Source organism: Athene cunicularia, assembly GCF_003259725.1.
Source record: "Athene cunicularia isolate RWA chromosome 1 unlocalized genomic scaffold, athCun1 chr1_part1, whole genome shotgun sequence".
Taxonomy (NCBI): domain Eukaryota; kingdom Metazoa; phylum Chordata; class Aves; order Strigiformes; family Strigidae; genus Athene; species Athene cunicularia.
Genome location: NW_020799091.1, coordinates 71,308,802 through 71,333,527, shown reverse-complemented (window position 1 = coordinate 71,333,527; position 24,726 = coordinate 71,308,802). Strand labels below are relative to the sequence as shown.

The window sequence follows — 24,726 nt, the reverse complement described above, 5'->3', positions numbered from 1 at the left end:
CAAGCCGCGGCGGGTGACCGTAATGGGCGGTGACAGCGGGCCGTGAGGGCCGGGGGGGATGCGCCTGGGGGAGGGGGTCGTGCGGCGAGGGGGAGCATCCCGGCCTCGGCTGCTGCCGGGGGAGGAGGGGGTGCGGGTGACCCTGATAATCACGTTATGTTGGCCTGCGGCTTGCGTAATCTGCGATCAATTATTTATTTCATGCACCACTTATGGGTCTGAGGGGCAGCGTTAGGCCTCTGATGTAGCTCAGTGCAGTGGAAGGGAGAACTCCTTCCACCAGTGTTACGGGGAAGGGAAGTGAGGGTTGGGGGGGTTCAAGTAGCGTTCTTAATGTGTGTTCCTCTCCCTGGGCAATTCCAAGGGATGTGAACGAGGGAGATCCTTATTCGTGATAAATTTTTAAAGATCAAGGGGAAGCCATGCTAGTCTGAACAAAAATAACCTTGCGTGGTTTATTTCATGTGCTAGATTCTTATTTTTCTCATTCTGTGGCAGGTTGGGCTGCTCAGCCAGCCTGGAGAGAAGGCTGGAGGAGGAAACATGTCTTCTGAATCTTTTTGTCTGGCTGCTCAAGCTAGATTTGACTCCAAATGGTTGAAGACAGATTTACAGGTAAGGAGTTAGATAGTTGTACTGCATTGTGACCTTTCAGGTGCAGATCAAGGATGCTTTCAGTTTAAATAGCTGACAGACAGAAGACTGCAACATTGCTCTTGAGAAAGATGTATAGTTTTTTTTTTTACCTACGCTGATTTAATACTGATCTCGAAGAAACACTAACTTATGTTGATCTGCAAATAGGTCTGTATAGTCAGTTCAGTCCCTTCTGCGTAGAAATGAGCTGGACTAGTCGGACACAAGACTGTCAAACACATTGTTGAGTATGTAGCATTACTGCTAGACCTAGAAACTCTTCATTTAGGTTGTTGCTAAACTTCTTGCCTGCATATGATGCATATGCAGCTTTAATGCATAAGAGAATTGAAAAGTGATGGAAGTCTAATCTATTTTGAAGAATTCAGATTGACTTCTACTGTAGTTGGTTGTATAACAGGTATAGACTTAAATTTTGTCATTTTTGAAGGGAGTTAATTTTTTTTTGTCCAAGATATGTGGTTGAAATGGAACTAGTCTTTGTTGAAATGTGCCAGTCTTTGGTGAAAGTTTTTTTTTTGCCTTAAAAGATGATCTGTTCATTTATCAAAGTTGTGTGATACAGGGATGAGAATACCATCATGTTTTCCCAATTCTGGTTTGAAAATTAAATGGAAAATACAGACAAGTAGAGTGGTTTGGGTCAGTTATGTTTGTTTCAGATGAAATGGGTGACTACAGTGAGTCCTTGTCTGTCTTCTTCATTCCCCCAGATGTTGCAAATAGATACCTCATTTTGAATAACCTTTCTGAGTTCCTGATCAAAACTCCAAAATTCCTGTTGGGGTGGACCAGCCAATGTTATTATTTTTGTTACAGATTAATAATAATTATAAAAAATTTAAGAAGTTGTATACTGAGTGACCCAAAATGCTGATAGTCTGAATGGTTGAGTTCAGTTGTTCCTGTGGTTAGACAAGAGTTTTTCTCCATGCAGTTGTGATTCAAAAGCAGCCTTTCTCTGATATTTTACATCAAACAAGCTAAATTGGAATCAGAAGTGACAGATACAGCCTTGGAGGTTACATTATTTAGTAGGTCTTGTATGTAAATAATAAAAAATGACAGGGCTTGCTCTTGCTTCGGCTAGATTAGGTCTGTTTTTATTCTTACCTAATCTTTTATTCTTACTAAAGTAAAAATTTTGATCCAAAGTTAGGTGTTTTGGCTAATGTGTAAATAAATAATACTAGAACACAATTTGATAATTGCATATTAATAAATGCAGAAATTTTTGTGTTCTATGGAGGTGGACTTCTGGATTACAAATGTGTTGCCTCAGTGACTGTAGAATAGAGGAAAACTTTAGCTGAAGAAGTGGCAATCTTTGTAACAGCTGATGACTATGCATTGCCTAATTTTCTTCTGTATTATATGGGGTAAAAAATGTGACTGTTCATGTGATTTGTCAGATTTTTTTTTTCTCTCATTTGTAGTGCCTTTTTTTAATTACATCCCTTTTTTGTTTATGTAAACTTTTGAGGAGAATTTCACTTGCCATCCAACTTCAACGATTATTTTCAGCTGAGTGTGTAGAATGCAATGAAATACTTGTCTTTTATGAGACTGTTGTGTAGTTAATGTGTTGTAATAATTCCTTTTAATAATAAAAATCTTAATTTGTAACAAATTTCTATGAATTAAACCCTCTTATTTATGAGTAATAACAAGTTAGACTCTAATTGTCAGGGTACTCCTTTTGTTTTCTTCCAGTCATACTGTAGTCAAAATAATGAGATTAATGAAATAAGGGAACAGTAACCATTTGTGATCTGCTGGACACAAACATCACTTCTCTGGAATCGGAAGACTAGCCAAGCCTCCTGGGTATAATATAATTTTCTTATTAGGTTAACTGTTTTTGGTATTATGCAGGTCCTCATCACAGAACTCTATCTGGATATATGTGTACAGTATTTAAAAAAAAAAAAGGATTAAATAGCAGATGTCTTCTGTCAAATAAAGGGGATTTTGGGCTCTAGAAAGTTTTTCTATGGCATGATTGACTGTTTTAGCTACTAGTTGAGTAGCATGACCTGTTTGCACGTGGAATTTCTTTGTAGGTATAAATCCTGTCCCTTAATCCTTCTAGTGTTCTAGGTGTACTGAATATGTTGATTTCCTATTATGTATGTTTTTATGGGCTAACTATAGAAGGGCTTTGTTGATGTTCAAGAGACTTTCAGCAGGAATCAAAAAGATGAGCATAGTACCTAGAAGAGGTTTGAAGGAAGACACAGTAATTTATGTGAATTAATCAACCTGACTAAAAGCTATTATTTGGAATTAGACCCTGAAAATCTGGACTCTGCAGCTAGATTTTTTTTTTTTAACTTTTCACTGTACAGCAGTCCAAGAATAGGTAGGTGAAAGTCCTTGGAGAAACAGAATTATACTGGGGAATTCTTACCCTGGGAGACATACAGAGATTGATTAGTCTTTAAAACTAGCTTTTTTGTTTGTTTGTTTTAAATGAAGTTCTTTGCTGCTGCAAAATTTGGGGAGTGTAGCTAGAATTAGATGTGAAATGTTTCATTTGGTGGGGTAATAGTCTCCCAAGTCTGACTTGCTGTTTTTTTTCCCCTTTGGTCACTGTTGGCAGAGTTTGCTCTTTAGACTTGATGGCTGTGGCAGTTATGTATTAAGACAGTGAGATATCTCTGAAAATCATCAGATTATTTTTGCTTTGGCTCAAGACGTTGCATTAATAATGTAATACATGATATTATAATGCTATGTGCATTAGTAAGTCTATACTATAGTGGTATTAATATAATAAGAAAAGAATATGTGGATTTTAGCATGGATTGTGTTTAATCACATGTGTGAGTCACTGTTCCAGGCATCCAGGCCAAATTTATATGTTCTTAGACAATTTTGGGATGTTACTGTTAAGGGGATATAGCATATTATTACTGTTCTTAAGAGAATATCAAAGACACAAACGCTTTTGTAATAGCAGTGAGCCTCTAGCCTGCAGGATTAAGTGAAGTGGTGTGAAATGTTAATGGAACATATCTTGACAATATATCTTTTGCTTATGTGAATTTATCTGAAACTAATAAATCTTATTGTAGGAAGCCAGAATGCTCTACAAAGACCCAAATGCATTCTATTACTATTGTATGTCTTTCTCCTAACTTTGTAATTTTTGACCTATTATTGCATGATTTACAGCTGCTAACATAATTTTGAACTGATTAGAAACATTTGTTTTATTAAAAATTTCCTGGTTGAGTAAAATTAAGTTACTCTTGTTTTCTGAAAAGATACAAACTATTGTAACAGATGAAAAATTAGGATAGCTCAGCTCAATAGGAGGTAACATCAGTAGTACAATATGTAATATGGTCTCATATTACATATATCAGTAATGTGTATAATCATGAAAAAAATAACCCTATGAGGTTATAGAACTGGTGGATTTAAGTACAGGCCACTTTTTCATGGGTCATGTTTAACATAGTTGCTAGAAAGGTTAGCCTGTCACTTAAATTTCCAATTTACTTTTCTACATTTGAATTAATAAATTTAAAAACACCTACCTGTTCATGTCTATTACTAGCAGAAGCCATCACATTTATAGCAAAATCTCTGTGTAATGGTTGACTGTGTTCTAATGGCCTAATGGAAGGCAGACATCCTTCTTTTTTAAAAAATGAAAGTATAAGAAAATATAGAAATGGAGGGGAAGATTAAAATTGTTCACTTAAACCTAGATACCCAGTTTGCTGAATCAAGCTGTGCTTAAATAATTATGATTAAGTAGATATACTGTACTACTAATTTAGAACCTTATACAGAGAACTTTAGTGAGTGATGGCTGAAGAACGGAATACTAGAATTGCTGTCAACTAATGGGGTGCATGTGTGTGTTTGAATGGTGTTTAATTTGTCTGCTTCATCTGGATCCTGTGGAGAACTATTCTGCTTAATAGCAAGGGTTACAGGTGAAAAACTTTCATTTTCTTATAGCATGGAATAAAACTTCAGGCAACAGTCAAGGTGCAAGAGCTGTCTGCCAAGAGGACTATAATGCTTTTTTATCCGTTTTCACTGAGTTCATGGTTGGCAAGGCTATTTCTGTCATCATCTTGTGCCAGAGATGAGAGTGAGCTTTTTAAAATGAAACAGCCACCTGTAAGAGTCGCATTGGTCTGAAACCTTTTTACTTTCCTTTCAAAGTTACATTTGACATTTTGATTTTTATGGAAATCCAGCTCTTATATAGCATCGAGTTCATTGTCTTCACTTGCAAGAAAATAATGTAAATAAATGATGTCTTGTTAAAAAGTAAGTTAGTGAAAGTTGCTTTCTCTATTTTTTTTAATTTTTCTGTTAATTTTCTTTTTACCTTTGGTTTTCTGATCAAAAAATGAAGGGCTTATGTGGAAGTTCTTCAAATGAGAACTCCTACATTTTTAAAGGAAGTGAAGTTTGCAATATGGATTTTTTATTTATTAAAAAAATGAAGTAATGCTGTCCCTCCAAGATAAGTGATTTCCAGAGGATGGATTGAGGACCATATGTGGAGTGATAGGTCAGAGAAATGAAATTTAATGTTTGTGCAAATACTTTGGCTCCCACAGAACTACTGTTCTGCAAATGGAGGAAATTAGAGAAGATCTCTTCTAAGTTTTAGGGAATTGCATAATTTTTCTTTGCATATGATCAGTAACTATTGATAAACTCTTTCAACAAATAGAAGACTAGGATACTGTTATTATGGGGATATTTCTAGTTTAACCCCAAAATCTGTTGAAGTTTTCTGTCTTTGCTATCAGAACTTTAGAGCTGTATGTTCAGATCTAATGATGTTTCATTGTGATTTGCATAGGTGTGATAAGCAGCTGTGGTTTCAGGGCACTGTGGAAAGCTTTCAGCAGCTGTGGCTTCAGCAGGGAAGGAAGGAAGCTAGGACAAAATGCTGAAGGAGACAACAATGAAAAAGGAAACACAAATTGAATGGATTCAAAAAAGCAAAACCAACAGAGAGACTTGGGAAAGGACTTATTGTTCTTTGATTTTCTTTACCATTACTGGGCTGAAAAAGTTTGTTTGTTTTTAATCTATTTCTAAAGAAAAATGCTTTTTAATATAGTCTTTAAGATACAGTCAATGGCTAATGCAGAAGTATTTGAATGGAAGAACAGATTCTTTCCCCCTCCCCCTCTCCTGGCAGTTCTGAGGTGAAGATTATTTAAGTAGCTTATATTTTAAATCCATATTGACATTTTCTGATTATGAATTCACTTTCTTGAATTTCCAGTGCAGTTATATAATCAAGAATCCTACCTGAATCAATCCTTGTTCTTTTGTGTAATTTTCTTTTCCTGGCTTCATTTTTCTTGAGCTCAGGTTAACTTTTGCAGAGGCTTCTATGCCTTCTGCAGGAAAGTTTATGAAACAACATCAGCAACATGATCTGCTGTACAACATGGGGTAAGGTTTGTCTGACTTTAACAGTTGAGTTTAGAACAAAATCACAGCTGCTAATTATCCTTAAAATAATTCTTACTAGAAGCAAAATTGTAGTGGTGCATTGAGGTTTCTCAGAAGCTTCTCCAGTTAGGTGCAAGAGTTAATTTTCTTGAAACATAAGGAAATGTTAATGCCAATACCTTATTCTCTAGAGTTGATGGGAATAGACAGGAATTTCACTGCAAGCCCTGCTGGAGGATGGCAAGAGCATATGCCAGCAACCAAACTAGATATCCCTTTGACTTAATTAAATGCAGTACCAGACAGAATAAATTACAGTTTAACTGCAGAGATAAGATTAGTAAAAGATTAGAGTGGGGGCTGCCCAGTTTACAGTACAGTAGAAGTTCACTTTGAAGTCTGCTCAGGCCCTTGCTTTTTTTTTTTTGGCTGGGGATAAGTGAACAGGGTTGAGACTTAGGTCTGTGTGGGAAGTATGAATTTGGTGAGATACATGTCACAAGCACAGAGATCAATACATGGTCTGGGGATGAGAATGTATGACATGGTGGCAGTGGCCTGGGGTTTGCAGAGGTGAGGTGCATAGAAGAGGATATGTGGCTGAGGTCTTTTCTGAGAGGAGGTCAGGAGATGCCGTGGGAAGAACAAGGGAGAGTTTGGGCACAGTGGAATGAGTGGAACAATTAAGAAAACAGGCCAAGGTTGTAAGGCAGTGGATAGTAGTGATGGAGCATGGAGCTGCTGTTGCCTTGGTCTTGGGATGGCAGCGTGTAGGTGGTGGAGCAAGCAGGGACTTGGGGCCCTTGTGGAGTTTTTATAGAGTGTACAGCTCTGGCACCGTTAATTGCAAATGTTCAGTGAAAACTTAATTATTCTTCATTTGTTAGTTTACTGAGTTTGTCAAGTTCATACCTTTAAACATTCACAAGTTAAGTTATTAAATTATTAGAGGGAAAGATGTCCACATAAGCAATGTAGTGAGAGTCTTAGGCTTAACAAAACACAGGTAGGTACTGTTGTAACTCCAGTATGTCAGAAACAATGAAGACACCAAATGTGTTTTTCTTTTACACTGCACCATTGATTGCCTTGTGAACTTTTTTTAAAGAATTGCATGGAAGAAGAGCCATAATTTTTGGAAAATAGAAACCAAATAGAGATGTTTTTCAAATTTGTTTTGAACAAAGTTATAGTTCTTCTGTTTCAGCACTTGGATGTGTTGATGGACTCCTTGCAGATGACTGAATGCAAGAAGTATTGGTAGGAGCAAAAGAAGAAAGTAATATGTGCTTCTGCTGGCTAAGAAAGCCTTAAAACACTGTAGAAAGAAAAGCAAGGTTGTGTAATCAAAGCAGATATTTGACTGTTCTACCATATGGTTGACTTACTGTTATCTTCAGCTGCTCGTTTCACAGAATCACAAATTGCTGAGTTTGGAAAGGACCTCTGGAGGTCATCTGGTGCAACCCCTCTGCTCAAGCAGAGCCACTTAGAGCCAGCTGCCCACGACTGTGTCTGAATTCTGAATGGCTTTTGAATATCTCCAAGGCTGAAGACTTCACAACCTACCTGGGCAGCCTGTGGCAGTGCCCAGTCACCCTCACAGTGAAAAAGTGTTTCCTGATGTTTGGAGGGAAGCTCCTGTGTTTCAGTTTGTGCCCACTGCCTCTGGTCTTGCCTGTCCTCTGGGCATGACTGAGCAAAGCCTGGCTTCATTCTCTTTGCACCCTCCCTTCAAGTGTGCAAAAATATACATTAAGGAGATTCCCCCCCAAGCTTTCTTGTCTCCAGGAGGAACAGTGCCAGCTCTCTCAGCCTTTCCTCTTAGGAGTGATGTTGCAGTCCCTTGATCATCTTTGTGGCCCTTCACTGGACTCTCTCCAGTATGTCCATATCTCTCTTGTACTGAGGAGCCCAGCACTGGACCGAGCACTCCAGCCTCATCAGTGCTGAGGGGAACAATCACCTCCCATGACCTGCTAGCAACACTCCTCCTGATGCAGCCCAGGACACCCATTAACCTTCTTCAAGGCAAGGGTACATTGGTGGCTCATGTTCACCTTAGTGTCCACCAGGACTCCCAGCTACTTTTTTTGCCAAGCTGCTTTCTAGCTGGGCAGCCCCCAGCACATAACTGGTGCCTGGGGTTGTTCCTCCCCAGGTGCAGGACTTTGCTCTTCCACATGTTGAACTTCATGAAGTGCCTGTCAGGCCACTTCTTGAACTTGTTGAGGTCCCTCTGGATGGCAGCATGACCCTCTGGTATATTAACCACCCCTCCCTTTTTTTCTGTTGGTTAAATGAAATAGTTCTCTTACGGGAGTTGTGAAACTTCTATTATGGTTATAGAATTTTGGGATCATGAAAATAACATTGCTTGAATAATTTATCACTTAAAACCTCAGACTTTTCCTTCACTTTTGGCTACTGTAGTGTCAATTTGCTGTTTAATATGTCTGCTGAACATCAAATAAATTAATAATGAACTTATTACAATTGGAATTGAGTTGCCCTCAGTTATGACAGATGAATTCGTTGTAAATACTGTTTCTTAATTGTCCTTTCAGTTGGTTGTTTTGATTATTGCTACCAAAAAAGTCAGTGTTCCTTTACTTTCAAACATGTCTCCTTCCCCTCTCCCAACACATATACCACTGTCAAAATGTTAACTACTGCCTGAATAAAAGCAAAATTGTTTAACTGAATGTTGCTTATGGTGTAAGCTTCCACATGAGATATTCGGAGAAGGAGAGGAAGCTCTCTCTGGACTATAATCTTGGTGGCTGCTCTATCTTCATGCAACATACGAAGAAAATGGCTTTGATAAGAATTTGAACACCAAAGCCAAGGCAAAAGAAATTTTGTTTACTTTTTCAGTTTTTAGTTGCTTGAAAGTCTTGGGTAAATTTTATGTCATGTGAAAGGATTAGAGGTTAAAATGGAGCAAACAATTCTTAATTCTACTTTACATCAGTGCTTACAAAAGTTTTCTGAAATAGAACAATTCTGGGTTATGAAGAGCCCAGAATTCAGAGTCTGTAGGCATTTAGATTGTAAGCTTAAGGACTGTGAGAATCATTTTCCATACCAAGGTGATCTGAGAATGTAAAATAAAGTGTATGAAAAGACAGTTTATCACACAAAAATCATAACTTTGTGAAAACCATAATTTATTATGCAACCCATCCGGAGGGTTGCCTCACTATTTTTCAAGCTTGTATTTTAGCATAGGTTAGCATAGTTTAACATTCAACAGGTGAATGTGTGTTTTTTAAAAAAAAAAAAAAAAAAAAGTATCACATATGAGCCAAAAATGGTGTTTACCTATTTTTGCCAGAGAGAGTTGTGAAAAATAAATTCCTTAAGTGCCCCACTGAAGTATATGACCACATCTGATGAAGGAGAAAGTGAATGGCATTTATTTTTAAAATATTTATATACTGAGAACGATGCAAGAAATTGAGTCAGTGGTGAATGGTTGAAATTTTTTTTTGCATTGTTGCAATGCAGCTGTACTTCACACTATTCCAATTTCAAAAAAATTAAGCCAAATATAAAGCTTTTAGCAAAAGGCAGACTCTTTGCAGAAGCTTTTTGTGCTGTGTAGCTCTGAAGAACAGGGACTGTACTTTTCGGTAAAGCATGGTCACAGTGTAATTCTGGTGCTGCACAACAGATAAATTGCATATAAGTTGGATAATATCTATCTCGTACTGCATGATTGTTTTCCCTCTTATTCCCTTGAGATCAGGAAATAGCAAGTGACAAATATGTATAACGTGTCAGCTTGTATTTTATGCTGAAAGAAAAATGGCTGCAATCATTAATATGCAATATGAAGTCAAGAAACTGCTATGGTAATTTAATGTGTTACAGTGGTGTCAAAACATGCAGTTTGTCTTTAATTCTTCATATTAACTGAGATTAGCTAGATGGCTTCCCTGATGGTGGTTGTAACTCTTAAACCCTGTAATCCTTAATCATTAAAATATCTATAGGAAATAGATTAATATAAAGTGTAAGTGGACTTTGGCATATAATAGTAAACATTTTACAGCAGTTTACATTTTTGTATTGCACCTTAGTTAAAACACTTGGATTTGAATAATAATTACATAACCCAAAGATGCTTCTGAATAAACCTTCAGCTTTTTTTTTTTTTAAATGTCTCCACTACATCACTTTGGTATGCTAAAGGTATTCTGTTTTCTCAATTTCATGTACTCCCCTCCTCCCTTATGCTGTATGGTGGCAAATTATAGCCTGGTTGTTACAGAATTTGCTTGGGATGTTTGGCACCTGTTTTGCAGCATTTTACAAAGCAGAGAACAACATTGGTAGAAGGCAAGTTATCCTGGTCATTAGGATTCTTCAAGGTAGACTTGTTTTATAGCTGTCACTTTCATGAGCACTTTCAGCTAGCAGAGTCCTGCCATTTGTTCTGTTATAGGTATTTGTCCTGTTGCGCACGCAGCATGTTGGGAACTAGCCTGGGCTGAGGTGGCCCCTCGCTCTTTTCCCAGGTGCAGCTGGTTCTAGTCTTGATCGGTTTCATAGTCTGGTTCTGCATGTGAGAGGAGGTGTTATAGCAGCTGAAGGAAGAGGGAGGGCTGTGAGAGATGCTCTACACAGCAGGACCAGTTTGAACTGGTTAAATAGGTTTATGAATCTGTGCCTTGATGTCATGTGTTCTGTTTGAGTGCCCAGCTCTTCAGTTGATGATTTGGAGAGGGGGCTGTGTTGACTTTTTTCATGCTTCCCCGTTTTGTGACTTTATGCAGCTTGAATTTGGATAGCTTTTCCTGATGACCCCACCCCCAATTATTGCATAATATCACCTTGAATATGTGGATAGTTCTGAGGTGACCAAATACATACTTTTTGATGAGAGTTTTTTACCAAAAGAAAGTTCATTGCAGTATTTGAGCCTATCTAAAAGTTACTGTTTTGCACTTTTAGTTTGAAAATAGCATAGAGAATCAGAGATCCTTAAGACTATTTAAGTCCCTATCATATGCGCACACACACACACACACACACACACACTCTGAATATACTAGTGAGGTGATACATGTGTTTTCTTCATCTGGGACAAAATAAAAAGTCGGATGTATTTGAATAGATATTAAAATTTAGCTCGAGTTGGCTTGAGGGAAAATTTTGTGTGTAACTATGTAATGTATTATTTTTAACAGCTCGCTTTTACACGAGATGGACTGTGTGGCTTGTGGAATGAAATGGTAAAAGATGGGGAGATTGTATATCCTGGAACAGAGTTAACACAAAGCAGTGAACTACCTCCAAGAAAAGGTATGGGTTTTTAAGTTATTTTTTTCTTTGTTCATTTTTTCTTTTGTTGCAGTAATGAAAATGGATTTGCAGGTGTTCATGTTTTGAATTAAATACAGTTGAAACTGATTTCTTAGAAGTGTACAGAAAGGTAGTGTCTAAGCCTTCAAATGAAGGCTTAAATCTGTTTCAGTCTTTTGAAAATAAACTTCATAACCAGGCATGTTGTTATGAGAGAGCCTTGGCAGTGTCCTTTTGTTTGGTATGCTTGGTGAAAAAAAAAAAAAGCTGAGGCCTTTGTTCAAAGGAAGTGAGTTGAGGAATGGGGTAAAGCTGATACTGCTATTTCTAATTTTGTTTACAATAAATTATGTAAAAGGTCAGCTAAAAAATTGTTCACAATCTGACTGAGAATGTAGTGCTTTTTTTGTCTTCTAGTGTACTTGAGGGCTGTTCAAACGCTGTGGATTCTGCAAGTGGCAGAGCAGCACATCTGTTTAGAGAGTACTTTGGTGGAGGTGGATTTTGTTTCATGATGGGCTATGCCAAAATGGAGTGATTCTGCTCCTGCCTTTTTTCCTTCTGATTATGATGCTCTTTTGACTGCTTATTGAACAGAAAATTAAACTGGTCAAAAAAGGAAAAGGTTTATGTTTCCTAACCTGGCTGAAATGGGCTCACCAAACCGTGAGATAAGTTTTGCCAGTAATTTATGTGACTCCTAAATAAATGAGCCTCTGTCTAGGAGAGGGATGGTAATACTGCCTTTGGTAGCGGTGAACTGTGATTTCAGCTTCTTTGACTTCCTGAACTGTACTGTTGGATAGACATGGTATTTTAAACTAGTAATGCTCAATTACTTATGGAGAGAATTTTTTTTGTACTTATGATTTGCCTTCTTTAAAAAATGGGGGGGAGGGGGGAGTCTTCTTGACTAGAGGAAGTTATTTCTACAGGACAGAAGCTGTAATAAATAGTTTATGAGAGGAGAGTGAAAAATATTATTTATATCAAAAGCTTTGTAGGTTGTGAGTGGCTGCGTGCTGTAGTAAGGACTAGAACTATGCTTCTGTTTCAGAGTTAGAAAACTTTTTTTGTCTTCATTCTGTTTCTGCCCCTTTTGAATATTATTAACACTGGAGGAAAATACAGCTGTTCTTAACAGAAAGGCTACTACAACAGCTGCTTCTGAAATGAGTGGAGGTGGTTTAATGTTTTTCTTAGGATTGGTTTAGGAAAGGTGTCATAAACTTGATGTAGTGAAGGGAAGGGTAGTCCCTTGAACTATGGAAAGTGCTTTCGCATTCATTCACTGACAGCTCATGATAGAGGTGGTGTTGTGGTTGTGGTATAACGATTCAAGACACTACTCTCATGTAGCAAAAAGATAACAATCATCTATAATAAGACAATATATTAAAGTAAATACCTACTTTACAAGTGAAATTGATTCAGTATCCTCTTTTTCTGCCAGATATGCATTGTTTTTGGAGTTGTACATGTGCTGGTCTTTGACCTAAAACTATTATTCCAATATTTTTTTAGCTAAGTAGCCACAGAGAATTGGGATTTTTGTTAGTTATGGTGCTGTAGTGCTTTCAGTGATTCTAAGAAATCTTATAGAAAGATATCATAGTATAATTGGGTTTTGTTTTCAGGGGAACTATTGAAAAAACAACTAGGAAAATGAAAGCTGTCAGTTCTGATCCAAAATGTAGAGAGCAGTATAAAGTAAAAAACCAGAAGTGCTAAGCAAGTCAGTCATCCACGACAGCATGTTCATCCATGCTTGGGATACCTACTCTGAATAATGGTGTGAAGTTGTTTTTTTTTAAAATGATATATGTATGTATATACATATGACTTTGAAGGATCAAAAAGGTATAAAGTTTTAAAGGCTGTAGGATACCATTATTTGCAAATACAGAAATTCTGACTGTTTACTGTAGAAATAAGGCATTTATTTTACCTTAAAATGTCAGTGGTCCAAGCTGTGATGAGGCTTTCAAAAGTTTTCTGGTATCTGTGGTGTGTTTTTTTGGTGGTGTGTGGTTGTTTTTTTCTTTGTTGTTGTTGAAGCACGACTGCCACTTCTTGTTTCAGGTACTGTATTGTGGTGGGCTGACCTTAGCCAGTTGCCCACCCAGTTTCTCACTCACTGCCCATCCTCAATAGGACAGAGGGAGAAAATAAAACAGAAAAGCTTGTGGGTCAAGATAAAGCCAGGGAGATCACTTACCAGTTTGTCATAGGCAAAACAGACTTGATTTGGGGAAAATGAAATTTAATTTATTGCCATGGCAGATAGTGTTGGAGAGTCAGTAACAAAGATAAAAATTAAAACAGCAACTTCCCCTCACTCTTCCTTCTGGGGGGGTTAAGTGTAGGTGTTATATAGCACAGATCGCATCTGTTCCTTTCCACAAGTAGAGTGCCTATGCTCTTCTACATAGGTACTCTAAAACATCTATTTCTTGAAAAGCTACAGTAGTTTAGAAATTTTAATACATCTTTTTCAGGCTCTTAACTCTTAGAATTAATGTATGAATTCTCTTTCAGTTAAGTTAACCTTGATAAATGCCATTGTGCTGGCCTATAGGTTTGGTAAAATAAAACTATTTTGCTTACTAGACCTGAGTTTTGAGAAGGAAAAGCTAATCAAGGCTCTTTTTGGTCGATGTTGATCAGATTGCATATTTGATTCTGTTAGGCAGTGGAACCAGAGAAATTTGCGGTCAGTTTGCACTTCTGAACTTGCAGCTCAAATTGACTTTAATGAATTAAAATCTAGAGTATTTCAGTCTGTTTAGTTAGTAGTTATTTTTTTTTTCATAAATGATCTACAAATGTAATTCAAGAGGAAAAGGAAAAGAGCATACAAGTAATAAGATTTATATAAAACACAGTGCTTTTATATTAAAAGCAATATATCTTAATCTCAGTATTCAGATTTTGCTGCTAAATTGACTAATTTGGAGATAAATAAGAGAGGTTGCTGTAAGCAGTCCTTTTTATTCAGTCTGTTTGTTTTAAGAAGTTTTGATTTATGCCCATCCATTGTAACTCCTTTTCTTCAGTAGTGCTATAGCTCTCTGTTAATGCTGACTAGGCTGCTTAGAGGAGGCACTTAATTCATTCAGCAGTGATAATAGGCTGGAAGAACATGCTATTGATAGCAAAAAGCATTTCTCTTCTCTCTAGGAAGAATATGCAAGTAGTGTTTTTTTTCCCCTGTTAGCAAGAACATTTGGTTAGGAATAACCTCTTTTTTTTTTTTCCTTCAAGGCACTTTCAGAAAAACATGTTTGATAAATGCATTCAGCAGAATGTGTTTGCATGTTTCCAAGTATCATCTGAGGACACAGCTGTGACAGTAGTGATGGCCAAATACAGGTGCACTTGCAGCATGCCATGTACTTAAAAGATAATCAGGCTGCCCTCAGGAAATTTGGATGAGATTAATATCTTGTATACTGGAAGTGTACCAAAAATAATAAAAAGTATTAAAAAATGTTATTACTAATTATTAAATTAGAGAACTGTTTATGTAAATTTTTAAGACATATTAGACTATGCAGGCCTCTCTTTTGCAGGCTTTTAAAAATATTTTTGTTTCCTCAAACTTCTGTATATGTGGGAATTCGTTTCACTTAGATATTTCAAGTTCCAGGGCAAAAATATAAAATCATCAGCTCCATGCCTCTGTCCTGCTTTTGGTAAACACCGTGGGCTTCCTCTTATCTACTGTTCCCCCTTTCCTGAAAGTTCGACCTTTGTCAGCCTAGTGCTGTTGAATCTACAAACCTCATTCAGTGTTGCACCTGCAACTAGATAAAGTCCAAAACACCACAAGCACATCCAGAGAGGCTGGCAAAAACCAAATCTTTATGATAAGAATAACACAGTGTGTGGGAATTGGTTATGCCGTTCAGACCACATATGTATTGAACTGTAATAGCGAGCAGGCACATAGGCTGGCTCCTGCTTTGAGCCTCCTTTACTTGTATAAGGAACAACTTGCTAATAGTGAGAAGTGTCTCTTTTTTTCTCTCCCTCTTTTCTGGTTTTCCTAACCCAGCTATATTGGCTGTACCTGCTGGCTCAAGCATTCAGTACTCAGCTGTACTCTCTATGCAGGACAGAGGGAAGTCTGTAGTCACCTCGTTGGACAGTTTGACTTCCTAAGTGTAAAATGCTTTATTGAACATTCAACAGATAATTTAAAGAATTCATTTTAAAAAATAGTCTACCAGGGAAGAAAAAAACCCAACTTTATTTCTGATGAAGGTTGAGAGATCAGAATCTTCTGTCATCTGGACATCTACATGTGAAAGGCTGTGTAAACATGTTTGCAAATCATTAGGCATGCATCATTCATAAAAAACTATCAGTTGAAGTTTTTATATGTATATATAAAAGAAAAGCTCTCTGACAGAAAACAAATTAATATTTTGTATTTCAGATGAAATACTTCCTGGATCTGTGACTACCAAATACTATTATAGTGATTGTAAAATACAGCCCTTGCCTAAAGTACACTGGGTAACTCTTTGCCTTGTGGATGACAACATCTGTTGGGAGGCTGCTGTAGGCTTTTTCTTTCTACAGAGAGATTTCCTAATTGTATCAGTTCATTTGGCATTTAAGAGCTGCACAAGATGATACTGTAACAGGTGCTGGAAGTGACTATGCAGAGTCTGTTATTTTCTTCACTGAATATGAAATGTAAATTCCACCTTTAGTTGCTTCCTTTGCATCCTCTGTTTATACTGGATTAGACTATTGCTGTGCAAGATTGAGCACACACATAGTCAGCTACTGTGCTTGGGTTTGGGAACTAACTTCTAACTGAGGATCATTATTGTTCAGTTTTGACTAGCTAAGTAAACCTACCGCAGCTTGGAGGCTTAAGGTTGTAAACCAAAACACAGTTAAGAGAAAGTTATTTCAGGGAAATGTTACATGGTAGTTTTCCCTCACCACAATATTCAGGCTTCAGTCTGTGAAAAATGAAGTTAAAACAAGTTGTCATACTGCAGCATGGTTTTTTATGCTTTCTTTTGAAAACTGTCTTATTGCTTGTTATTTTGGCCTGTGCTGGCTTCACACAAATTTCTTTCTCCCTGCCCCTCTTTCTGAGAAATCTTTGGGGCTCCCTTTTTAAAAATCCCTTTCATTAAGCATAACTGAGCTTTGACAGTTGTGATGTCTGTGTTGCTGCTTTCAATCCAGACTGATGCCAACTTTGTCCTTTATGGGGCAAGTGTTTTTTTGCAAGTATAGTGAAAAGTCTTTGTGGAACAATTTGACATGGGCTTTTAATGTGATTTTTAGCTGAGCTCCTTCCCACTTTTTCTCTCATTGCTCCCCTTTTCTGTTCATACAGACAATGAAAAAAAAAATCCTCCATGTGGATTTGCATGTCAGGGTTGTTTTTATACAATACAAAGCTTAAATTCCCACCTGGATTGGGACCTTCTCTATTTGCAGTGAGGTGTTGGGCAGAATGATTTAAGTTCGTAGCCTTTGTCATGCTTTGCCAAGGATCTGTTAAAAAACGTAACAAGTTCTCTTACAGCTGCCTGTGAAATGTAGTGTCTTGGCACAGCACCCTTCTACCAACTAACTAAAATCCCAGACCCTGCAGAGTGTGTCTTTAGATGTGTGGGTGAGTGGAGAAACAGTGAGATTATGGTGTTACTGTGGGAATATTCTGAACTACTGGGGCTAAACAGGGTCCTTAGTCACTGGTTTAACTCTCTAAGGAAATCTATGCCTTTAATATTTTTCGCTTGTGCCTTAAAGTAGAAACAACTAGATTCAGTCACATTTTGGACATGTGTTATCATGCTGTACTGTTGGCTGTTCTTTGGCATTTGAGAGAAACAGTTATACCCTCTATGGTTGCCACTTACAAGTGGGATATCCAAACTGTTTTTTCCTGTTCTCAAGTAACTTTGCTAGCTCTTCCTTAGCCCACAATCTCAGCTGCAGCATGCATGCTCTTCTCTTCTTTTTTTCCTGTTCTCCTTCAGTCTTCATCTGCCATCTCCTGAGCAGTACTGTGGGTTATAGGTTAAGAAACACTGGTTTTAATTTAAAGCTTGTATAATTAAGGCACCTTAAAAAGGTTTATTTTGGGAGGTGCTATTGTCTAGTCTAACATTTTTTTTTAACAAAGAGGCAATCACAGATCCAGTTACAACCAGATTAGGCATTCATTTTTTTTCCAGGCCAGATGGCAAGAATAGCTGAATGTTTTGTATGTTGTGATAAGTGTATTTTGTATGTTCTGAGGTAATGAGAACCTTTGATCTCCAAGTGGGGTCATGGTAAGTCTGAGGCAGACTGCAATCATATGTGCTGTATCTGGCTACAGCTGTAAACTTCTTGCCTATTATTGTCTTCTGAAATATACTGGTATATATATGTATATTTTGGGTGGCAGGGGTGAGATAGAGAAAAATACAAAATTCTAGTGCTTGTCTGGCTTTTTTTGGCCACGACATTTTGGGGGAGAGTCTCTGTAGACAAGATTGGCAGATAGGAATGGAGGATCAGTTATTTTCAAGACTTGGTGAAAATGGCAGGAACTAAACTTTTAATGGGTAAGTTGCAAATTGAGAAATTTTGGGTGATATTCTTAGAAAAGGTAGGGATGAGGAAAGCAGTTGCTAATGTGGCCCTTAATTGCAAGGCGATTTTGTACATTGAACTGACTGGAGGTATGGATATGGAAATCTATATCCCCAATATGAATAAAGAGAGACTTTCAGCTGTCTAGTTCTAATGTATTTAGAAAATTGGGACTTTTATGTAGCCTTTGACTACAGAGATAAGTGACTAATGTCTGTGTTCTGTCTTTATGAAAGTAATCTCAAAAGGATTGCAAATGCTGTTTTGTTGCTTGGACAGAAAGTGGTGGTATTATTTTCATTACTTGCTGGTAATTACTAAGATGCTAGATAACATTACAGATGTTGAAATACTGCTTCATGAAATTAGTTAAATGTCAATATGTAGCTCTACTTGATGTTGAAATTTAGGAGATTACTATCTTTTCTTTCTGTGTTGGAATATGCAAACAAGTAAATACTGCAGAAATACAGATGGGAGCAAAAATCTGACTGAAAGTGCATTCTTTGTGATACTGTGTGTTGTGAATCCTTTACAAGTGTTTCATGATGCTATTGATATTAAATGTTCATCCTCCCTAGGAGGTTACTGGAGTGATTTCTAAGGTCACTGTCATACAAAATGTAACATGAGACCTAGCACCTGTGACAGTTAACATAGTAAAATACTACTTCCCCCACCCTGTACACTTAATGATAGACAGTATTGCTGTAAACTTGTGAGCTGGGCATTTCACCTTTACATTTCTAATCCAGAACTGAGTTCAAGGGAGGGAAGTAGCTTAAATGGTCTTTTAATTTCAACCCCCCACCCTCTTTTTTTTTTTCTTCAGATGATAGCACTGAATGCCAAACTGCATCAAAGAAAGAAGAGCAAAACGACAAAGAAAAGAAAGAGGAAGAGGAGGCTCCATTGCCCACTTACAGGGCGAAATCGATTGTTGAGAGTTGGGTGTGGGGCAAACAACCAGGTATTACAGCTGTTTTGGTCATTCTTAGTGAAATATTACGTATTCTATATTGATCACTACTTTTGTAGCATCAGGATCAAATGTACTCGCTGACAGATGCATCTGTTAGGTTAGTGGAATAAGTTGGATAAGTGTTTAACTGCGATTGAAATTAAACATTTACTATAATTACTTTCAGATTTAGGCTCATGACTTGGAGAGTCAATTTGCATCTTTCATGCTACTTGAAGGAATGATAAACTGACTTGGAACAAATACAGTATACAGTGAAATGTTACTATGTCTTCAGAATACTTTTCAATTGCAGACGCTAAAAAGACGCCTAGTTTTTGAAGCCTGAATTTTCTGCAGGCACTACAGGTTTAATAGGTGATTTTTCTTTTTGATTTTATGGTCTGGTAGATAAGTTTGAGTGAATCATAGGAGGAAGGTTGAAATGGTTAGTTCAGTTAACTGTCTGTCCTGACCTTTGCTGACAGTGATCTCACCTGTGATAGCTGTGGAAAAATGGTTTGTGTGTTCACATCTTCACATATGGCTCTATAAAATACTGATTTTGATATTGAAGACAGTTGAAGTTTTCATGGCTGTGTATTACTGCAGAGCAGCAATTCATTGTATATGTTTAAAAATATCAGAATAGAAGAAGCTTCAGTTCAGTGTGGGTTTTTTTGAACTTCTGGTGCATGGTATTGCCAGATTCAGATGTTGGCATGTGACTTTGGAGACAACTGTTGTGCCCCTTTTCCTTTCCCCTCACCCAGCAGCACTTGAAAATCTCTGGGAAAAGTATTGTCTCTTCAGCGCCAGAATCCTCATCTGTGTAGCCCTGTTTGCTAGGGAAGCTGTTTGTTTCTGTTGAGCCACAGGTCAGCTGCCAGTCTGCTGTCCTCTGCTTTGTGCCAGCCAGCTTGCTCCCTTTTCTTAAGGACAGGAGGACAGATGGACTTTCTGTCACTCTAGTAGTGGGACAGAATTTGTAGGAGGAATGAAAAGAATTACCATTACAGTGGAAGGGGGAGTGAGAATTGAATGTGTTGATGAGATGCAGGGTCACATTGTTTTTTGTTTTGTATTTTTATTTAGTGTTGCTGAAGAGTAAAATAAAATTATTTTACAAAATAGTAATCTAAATGCCAAATATCTTACCAAATTTTTCCCAACTGTCCAAGTTTGGGACAAGACCTGACCTTTAAGCTCACCCTCCAATTATTTCTTAAAAATTGAAAAAAACAGTTGTTTAGAAAAAAAGGCATGTATATGTGTTTGGAGTTTTCAGAAAGAAATAACTTACTCTCTTGTACTTACTTTTAGTGCTTATATATAGTATGGTTTATTGGCACACATATAGATACTTACTGTAGAAATAACTTACAAAGACTTTATCTAATAAATTTGTATTCCTTGGTCTCTGTTACCATTTGTGCTTGAAGTTTGCATCACCTAGCTGTGACATAGGAATTCTTAAACAATACTACAAACACACTTGCAGTTTATTTATAAAAGTGTTACAGGTGGCTTTTGTTCATGATTGTATGTAATTTTTTGGTTGGTATTTGTCTGAAATGTATCTAACAGCTGCCTTTTGAGCCATTCTAGTTTTTGTGTCTTGGTAATTAGTTTTGAAAAAATACAGGGAATGACTTCAATTTTTTTGTGTTTCATAAAATGAAGAAAACTGTTTTAAGCTTCTCTCCTGTCATCCCTCATAAAAATAAAATTAACCTTTAAACGTTCGCCTGTCATAAGCATGAAGGAACTTCTGAAAAGGAGAATTGTTGTATATTATTGCTGATCAAGTAAGAATTAAAGACTTTTTGTGTTTTCATTAATGTTTTGTATTCCTTTACAAGTAAGGTATAATTTGGAGCTGTGAGCTTGGAGTTAGTTTACAGAAAGAACTGAAGAGGCATTTAAAGTCATTGTTTCAGGTCAATACCCTGAACTGTTTCTACTGAGTTTAAACAGTCTTACATTATGAACTTAGTATCTAGGCAGTATATATCTATGTTTTAGAAGTGCTGTAGTACAATATTTTTTTTTTTTCCAAGTGGGGAGGATCATGCTATTGAACTTCAACAGGCTAATCCAGGTCAGTGGGCCTTGTGACATCCCTCCCCCATGAGGACTGAGAGATTTTGAGAGCACACAAAAAACATGTTCATAAAATGTGTTGAGAAGCAGTACTTTTTGTCCCCTCCCAGTCCTGCACTTATTTTGTCATCCTGGCACAAGTTCAGAGAAACAGAATGCTTTCTCTAGTTCTAATTTATGCTGAGATCAGTACTCTGCCAGAATAGGACAAAGAGGTCATAGCCTTTTTTTTTGGAATGGTCTTCTTATGACAAGTACTGTAAAAATGTGTAAGATAGTAATAAATGGGTAAGTCATTATTTGACTTTAAGGTGTTTTTCCTTCTTTCTTGCATCTTGGTGTTTATCCATTTCCTATTCAAAAAAAGTAAATGAAGAAATAATCTTAATGCAAGCATCCTTAAATGAATAAGCAATCTACAGTTGAAGTGGAAATATGGCTTTCTTGTGTAGTCAGATCTGGTTTATTTTAGCTGTGAATTAAACTATTATGCTGTTAAATCAGCGTCATGATGTAGCACTTCTGGGGTTTCCTCATGTAAGAGTGAGAGCTTGTTTACAGACAGTGCTGCATCGTGTTTTTCCAATATTGTTAGTACAGCTGATTGCACTAAGAAATGCTTTAGAGGCAATACCTAAGAGGGCAGGTTAAAATTATCCATGTGAATACAGTGAGATATATGTCACTATAAGATTTCTGTGTTTGCTTTGTGAGAGCAAAAGAGACATGCAGAACTTTTCATCTTGTAAGGGGTGCTAGTTGCACAAATCTGAATTTGTACTGTGTACAAAAGTAATTAAAAGCAGTCATGGCATTGAAAAAAACTGTTAATTGCCTTTATAGTGACATTTTCTACTTTAATAAAATTTCTTGATCAATACTTTAGATTTAGAAATGCTGGTAAAAGAATGGTTCAGCCAAAGGATGAAATCTGACCTCCTTTATTTACATTTCAACTTTTTTCATCCCTGTTTTTTCTTTTACTTTCTTACTACTTGGAACAGTTTTTAACTGTCCTCCTTTCCCCCCTCCCTGCCACTTGAAAGCTGTTGTCCAGCTCCAAGTATCTCTTTGGTTGTTTATGCTCTTAAGCGGTGTGTGCCTATGTGTGTACACTTCTATGCACACACACGGCTCAGTTCTTACTATTTTGTTCTGTGTGTAAGTATTTGAGCATCAATTTAAACAAGTTTTGCTCATGATATACAACTTTGAAAATTAAGCACCCAGCCACGTAATGAGATGCATTCAGAATGTACATTCAGCTACTCATCATTTTTTCTGCTATTAAGGTGAGGTCTGCTGGTGGTCATCTTTTGAATAGAGGAGCAGTCAGAAGGAAGCTAAAAGCTGAACACCTTTTAGGAATTATATTCTGTGTTTTTAAAGGAAATTATGTGTATGTGATTGCATTTTTGTCTTTCCCTCTAAATTTTGAATCCTCATTCTGTGATGATGGCTTTGCGGGGTCATTAGATGCCTGTTAATCCAAGCCATCTGTGTCCTCTGTTTGCTCTTTGTCCAATGGAAATACCATGTAGTGGGGAAAGAGGAGACAAAATATAAAAATCTCTAGGAAATTAGAGCACATTAGTTCTGCTGCTGACAGGAATGTGTGCTCATTATAACAGAAGATTCTTGCCAAATTCTATTCAAAATGTGCTTCGAGTTTTTAGGTCTGAAATCTCTCCACACCTTAACATTTGTATTTGCCTTTAGTAAATCTTGTGTCTCAACCAAAGTCCTTGAAAGTTTTCAGTTTGATGTCGGCATTTTTAAGGTCCTTAATTTATCAGTTAAAAGCCTGTGGTGTTCGCTACAAGAGCTAAAGAAACAAGTCTTAAGAAACCATTTAGTATGATGTTTTCAATTTTATTTTTTTAGCTGCTAAAACAGGAGCAAACATGCCTTTGGATGGGCCACTTTTCTTAGACTCATGTCACGTTAGTGTTCTGGCTGTGGCTAAGGTGGTTTAAGAAGCTACTGTCTTCAGCTGCTTGTTTTGCCCCTGTATTTTGCTGGCATACCTAAATAACATGTCACTTATTAACTCTGTTCTGTCAGATGACCTGGGTTAAACACTATCAGTATTTTTCCTTCTAATGCAGAGAACTTCTGGCAGGAGGAATTAGGAAGTGAAGACATGTAGTTACGTTAGTTGCTGAGGGGAGGGAGAAGAATAAATTTTAAGGGAAGATAGTAAAAAACCTTTATGTATCTCTACTGCAGCCAGAAACATATCTGACTGTATTTGTCAGTTAACAAATATTCTGCTAATGATAGTTGGAGAATTTAAACTTGTATGGTATGACTTCAACTCTTATATTGTAAGTATGGATTAGGCAAGTAACGTGTCTTCACCCTTCATAAAATGACAGAGCAAAGCATTGGAAGGGATGATTAGCATCCAGGGCTGGTGTAGTGGCATAGGAACAGGTTTGTTTAAAGAGTTCCATGTAACCTTCTCAGATGAAATTTGAATCGTTATTATTAATAGGCTGTTTTCTCATTAGTCTTAGTTCATCAGTAATAAGTGTTGTTCAGACTTTAGGGTTTATCGAAACCAATTTCATTGGTTGATTCCCAGATACATTTAAAGCTTTCTAAAGATGATTTGAATTTTTGTAAAGATAAGTTTACTTGTGGAATGAGAGAAGATTTAAAGTGAGGAAGTGCATAGATATCTCTCACTTAAAAATAGTGTTACTTTTAATAAAACAAGACAGTCCTTGGTTAAGTTTTGAGATGCCTGAGATACAAGACTACTATAATCTGTTCCAACCTTTACTACACTTTGTACGTGAACTTTCCTTTGCATTCTTGAAATGCTAAAAAAGTATGTAGAAAATAAAATTGTATCCATTTCAGATTGTGGAGGCAAGGTGAGAAGGGGGAAAGAAAGTAATTTTATTACAACTGAATTTAGTAAACTTAAGTTTATGCTTCATGCAGATTGTTTTTATATGGCTTGAATCTTGGTGAGGCTAAATCATATTTTGCATTATAAAAAAGATTTTTGCATGCATTGTTTAAGTATTTGAAAATAGTGTATTGTAACTGAACATGTCTTCCTATTGCTAGTTTCCAGTTATAAAGACTTTGTGATTTTTTGAGCTAACTGCTTGAAAATTGAATGATTTCCAGCCTTTTTTCTTCATAAAAAAGACAGAATTTTAGTTGATTCCTATTCTAGTTTTTGTATTGTCATAATTTGACTACTTTGACTTCATTGTCAGGAAAGCAAAATACTTGCTTTTAAAATTCCTTACTTTAGAAAGAGCAATTGTGAGGTTTTGTTTTGTGAAACTTTGCACAGTTCATGGAACTATGGACTGTTTTTGTATTAAAACAGAATTGAACCTCTGAGGTATTAAAAACCTACAGTAATGCTAATTTTTTTTTGTCAGATGAGCCAGTTGTCTCGAGTCATTGAGTAGGATGTTGAGTATCTACCCTCACTATGTATTGCTGAACATTAGGAATTAATTTCCTAGATGCTATTATAAAAGGTCATCTTTTTTTTTTTTTCTGCAGAGACACAATATTGTGTATATATACAATAGCGAGCTTTAGAAGTGGTACTGATTCATGTTTGTACATTGTATATGCTTCTGTAGGATTCTCTTTTCTGTGCATTC

At 36.8% G+C, this 24,726-nt stretch overlaps 1 protein-coding gene across 1 annotated transcript in view; it reads left to right on the top strand.

Moving 5' to 3' along the window:
- The first annotated feature begins 93 nt into the window (after positions 1-93).
- HERC2 (HECT and RLD domain containing E3 ubiquitin protein ligase 2) overlaps positions 94-24,726 on the top strand; it is a 110,592-nt gene continuing 85,959 nt past the window's right edge. Inside the window, exons 1-4 of the mRNA XM_026856588.1 lie at positions 94-112; positions 495-615; positions 11,295-11,409; positions 18,857-18,994. Of these exons, the coding sequence (XP_026712389.1) occupies positions 544-615; positions 11,295-11,409; positions 18,857-18,994 (325 nt within the window). The 5' untranslated portion in view covers positions 94-112; positions 495-543. The remainder of the gene's footprint in view (positions 113-494; positions 616-11,294; positions 11,410-18,856; positions 18,995-24,726) is intronic.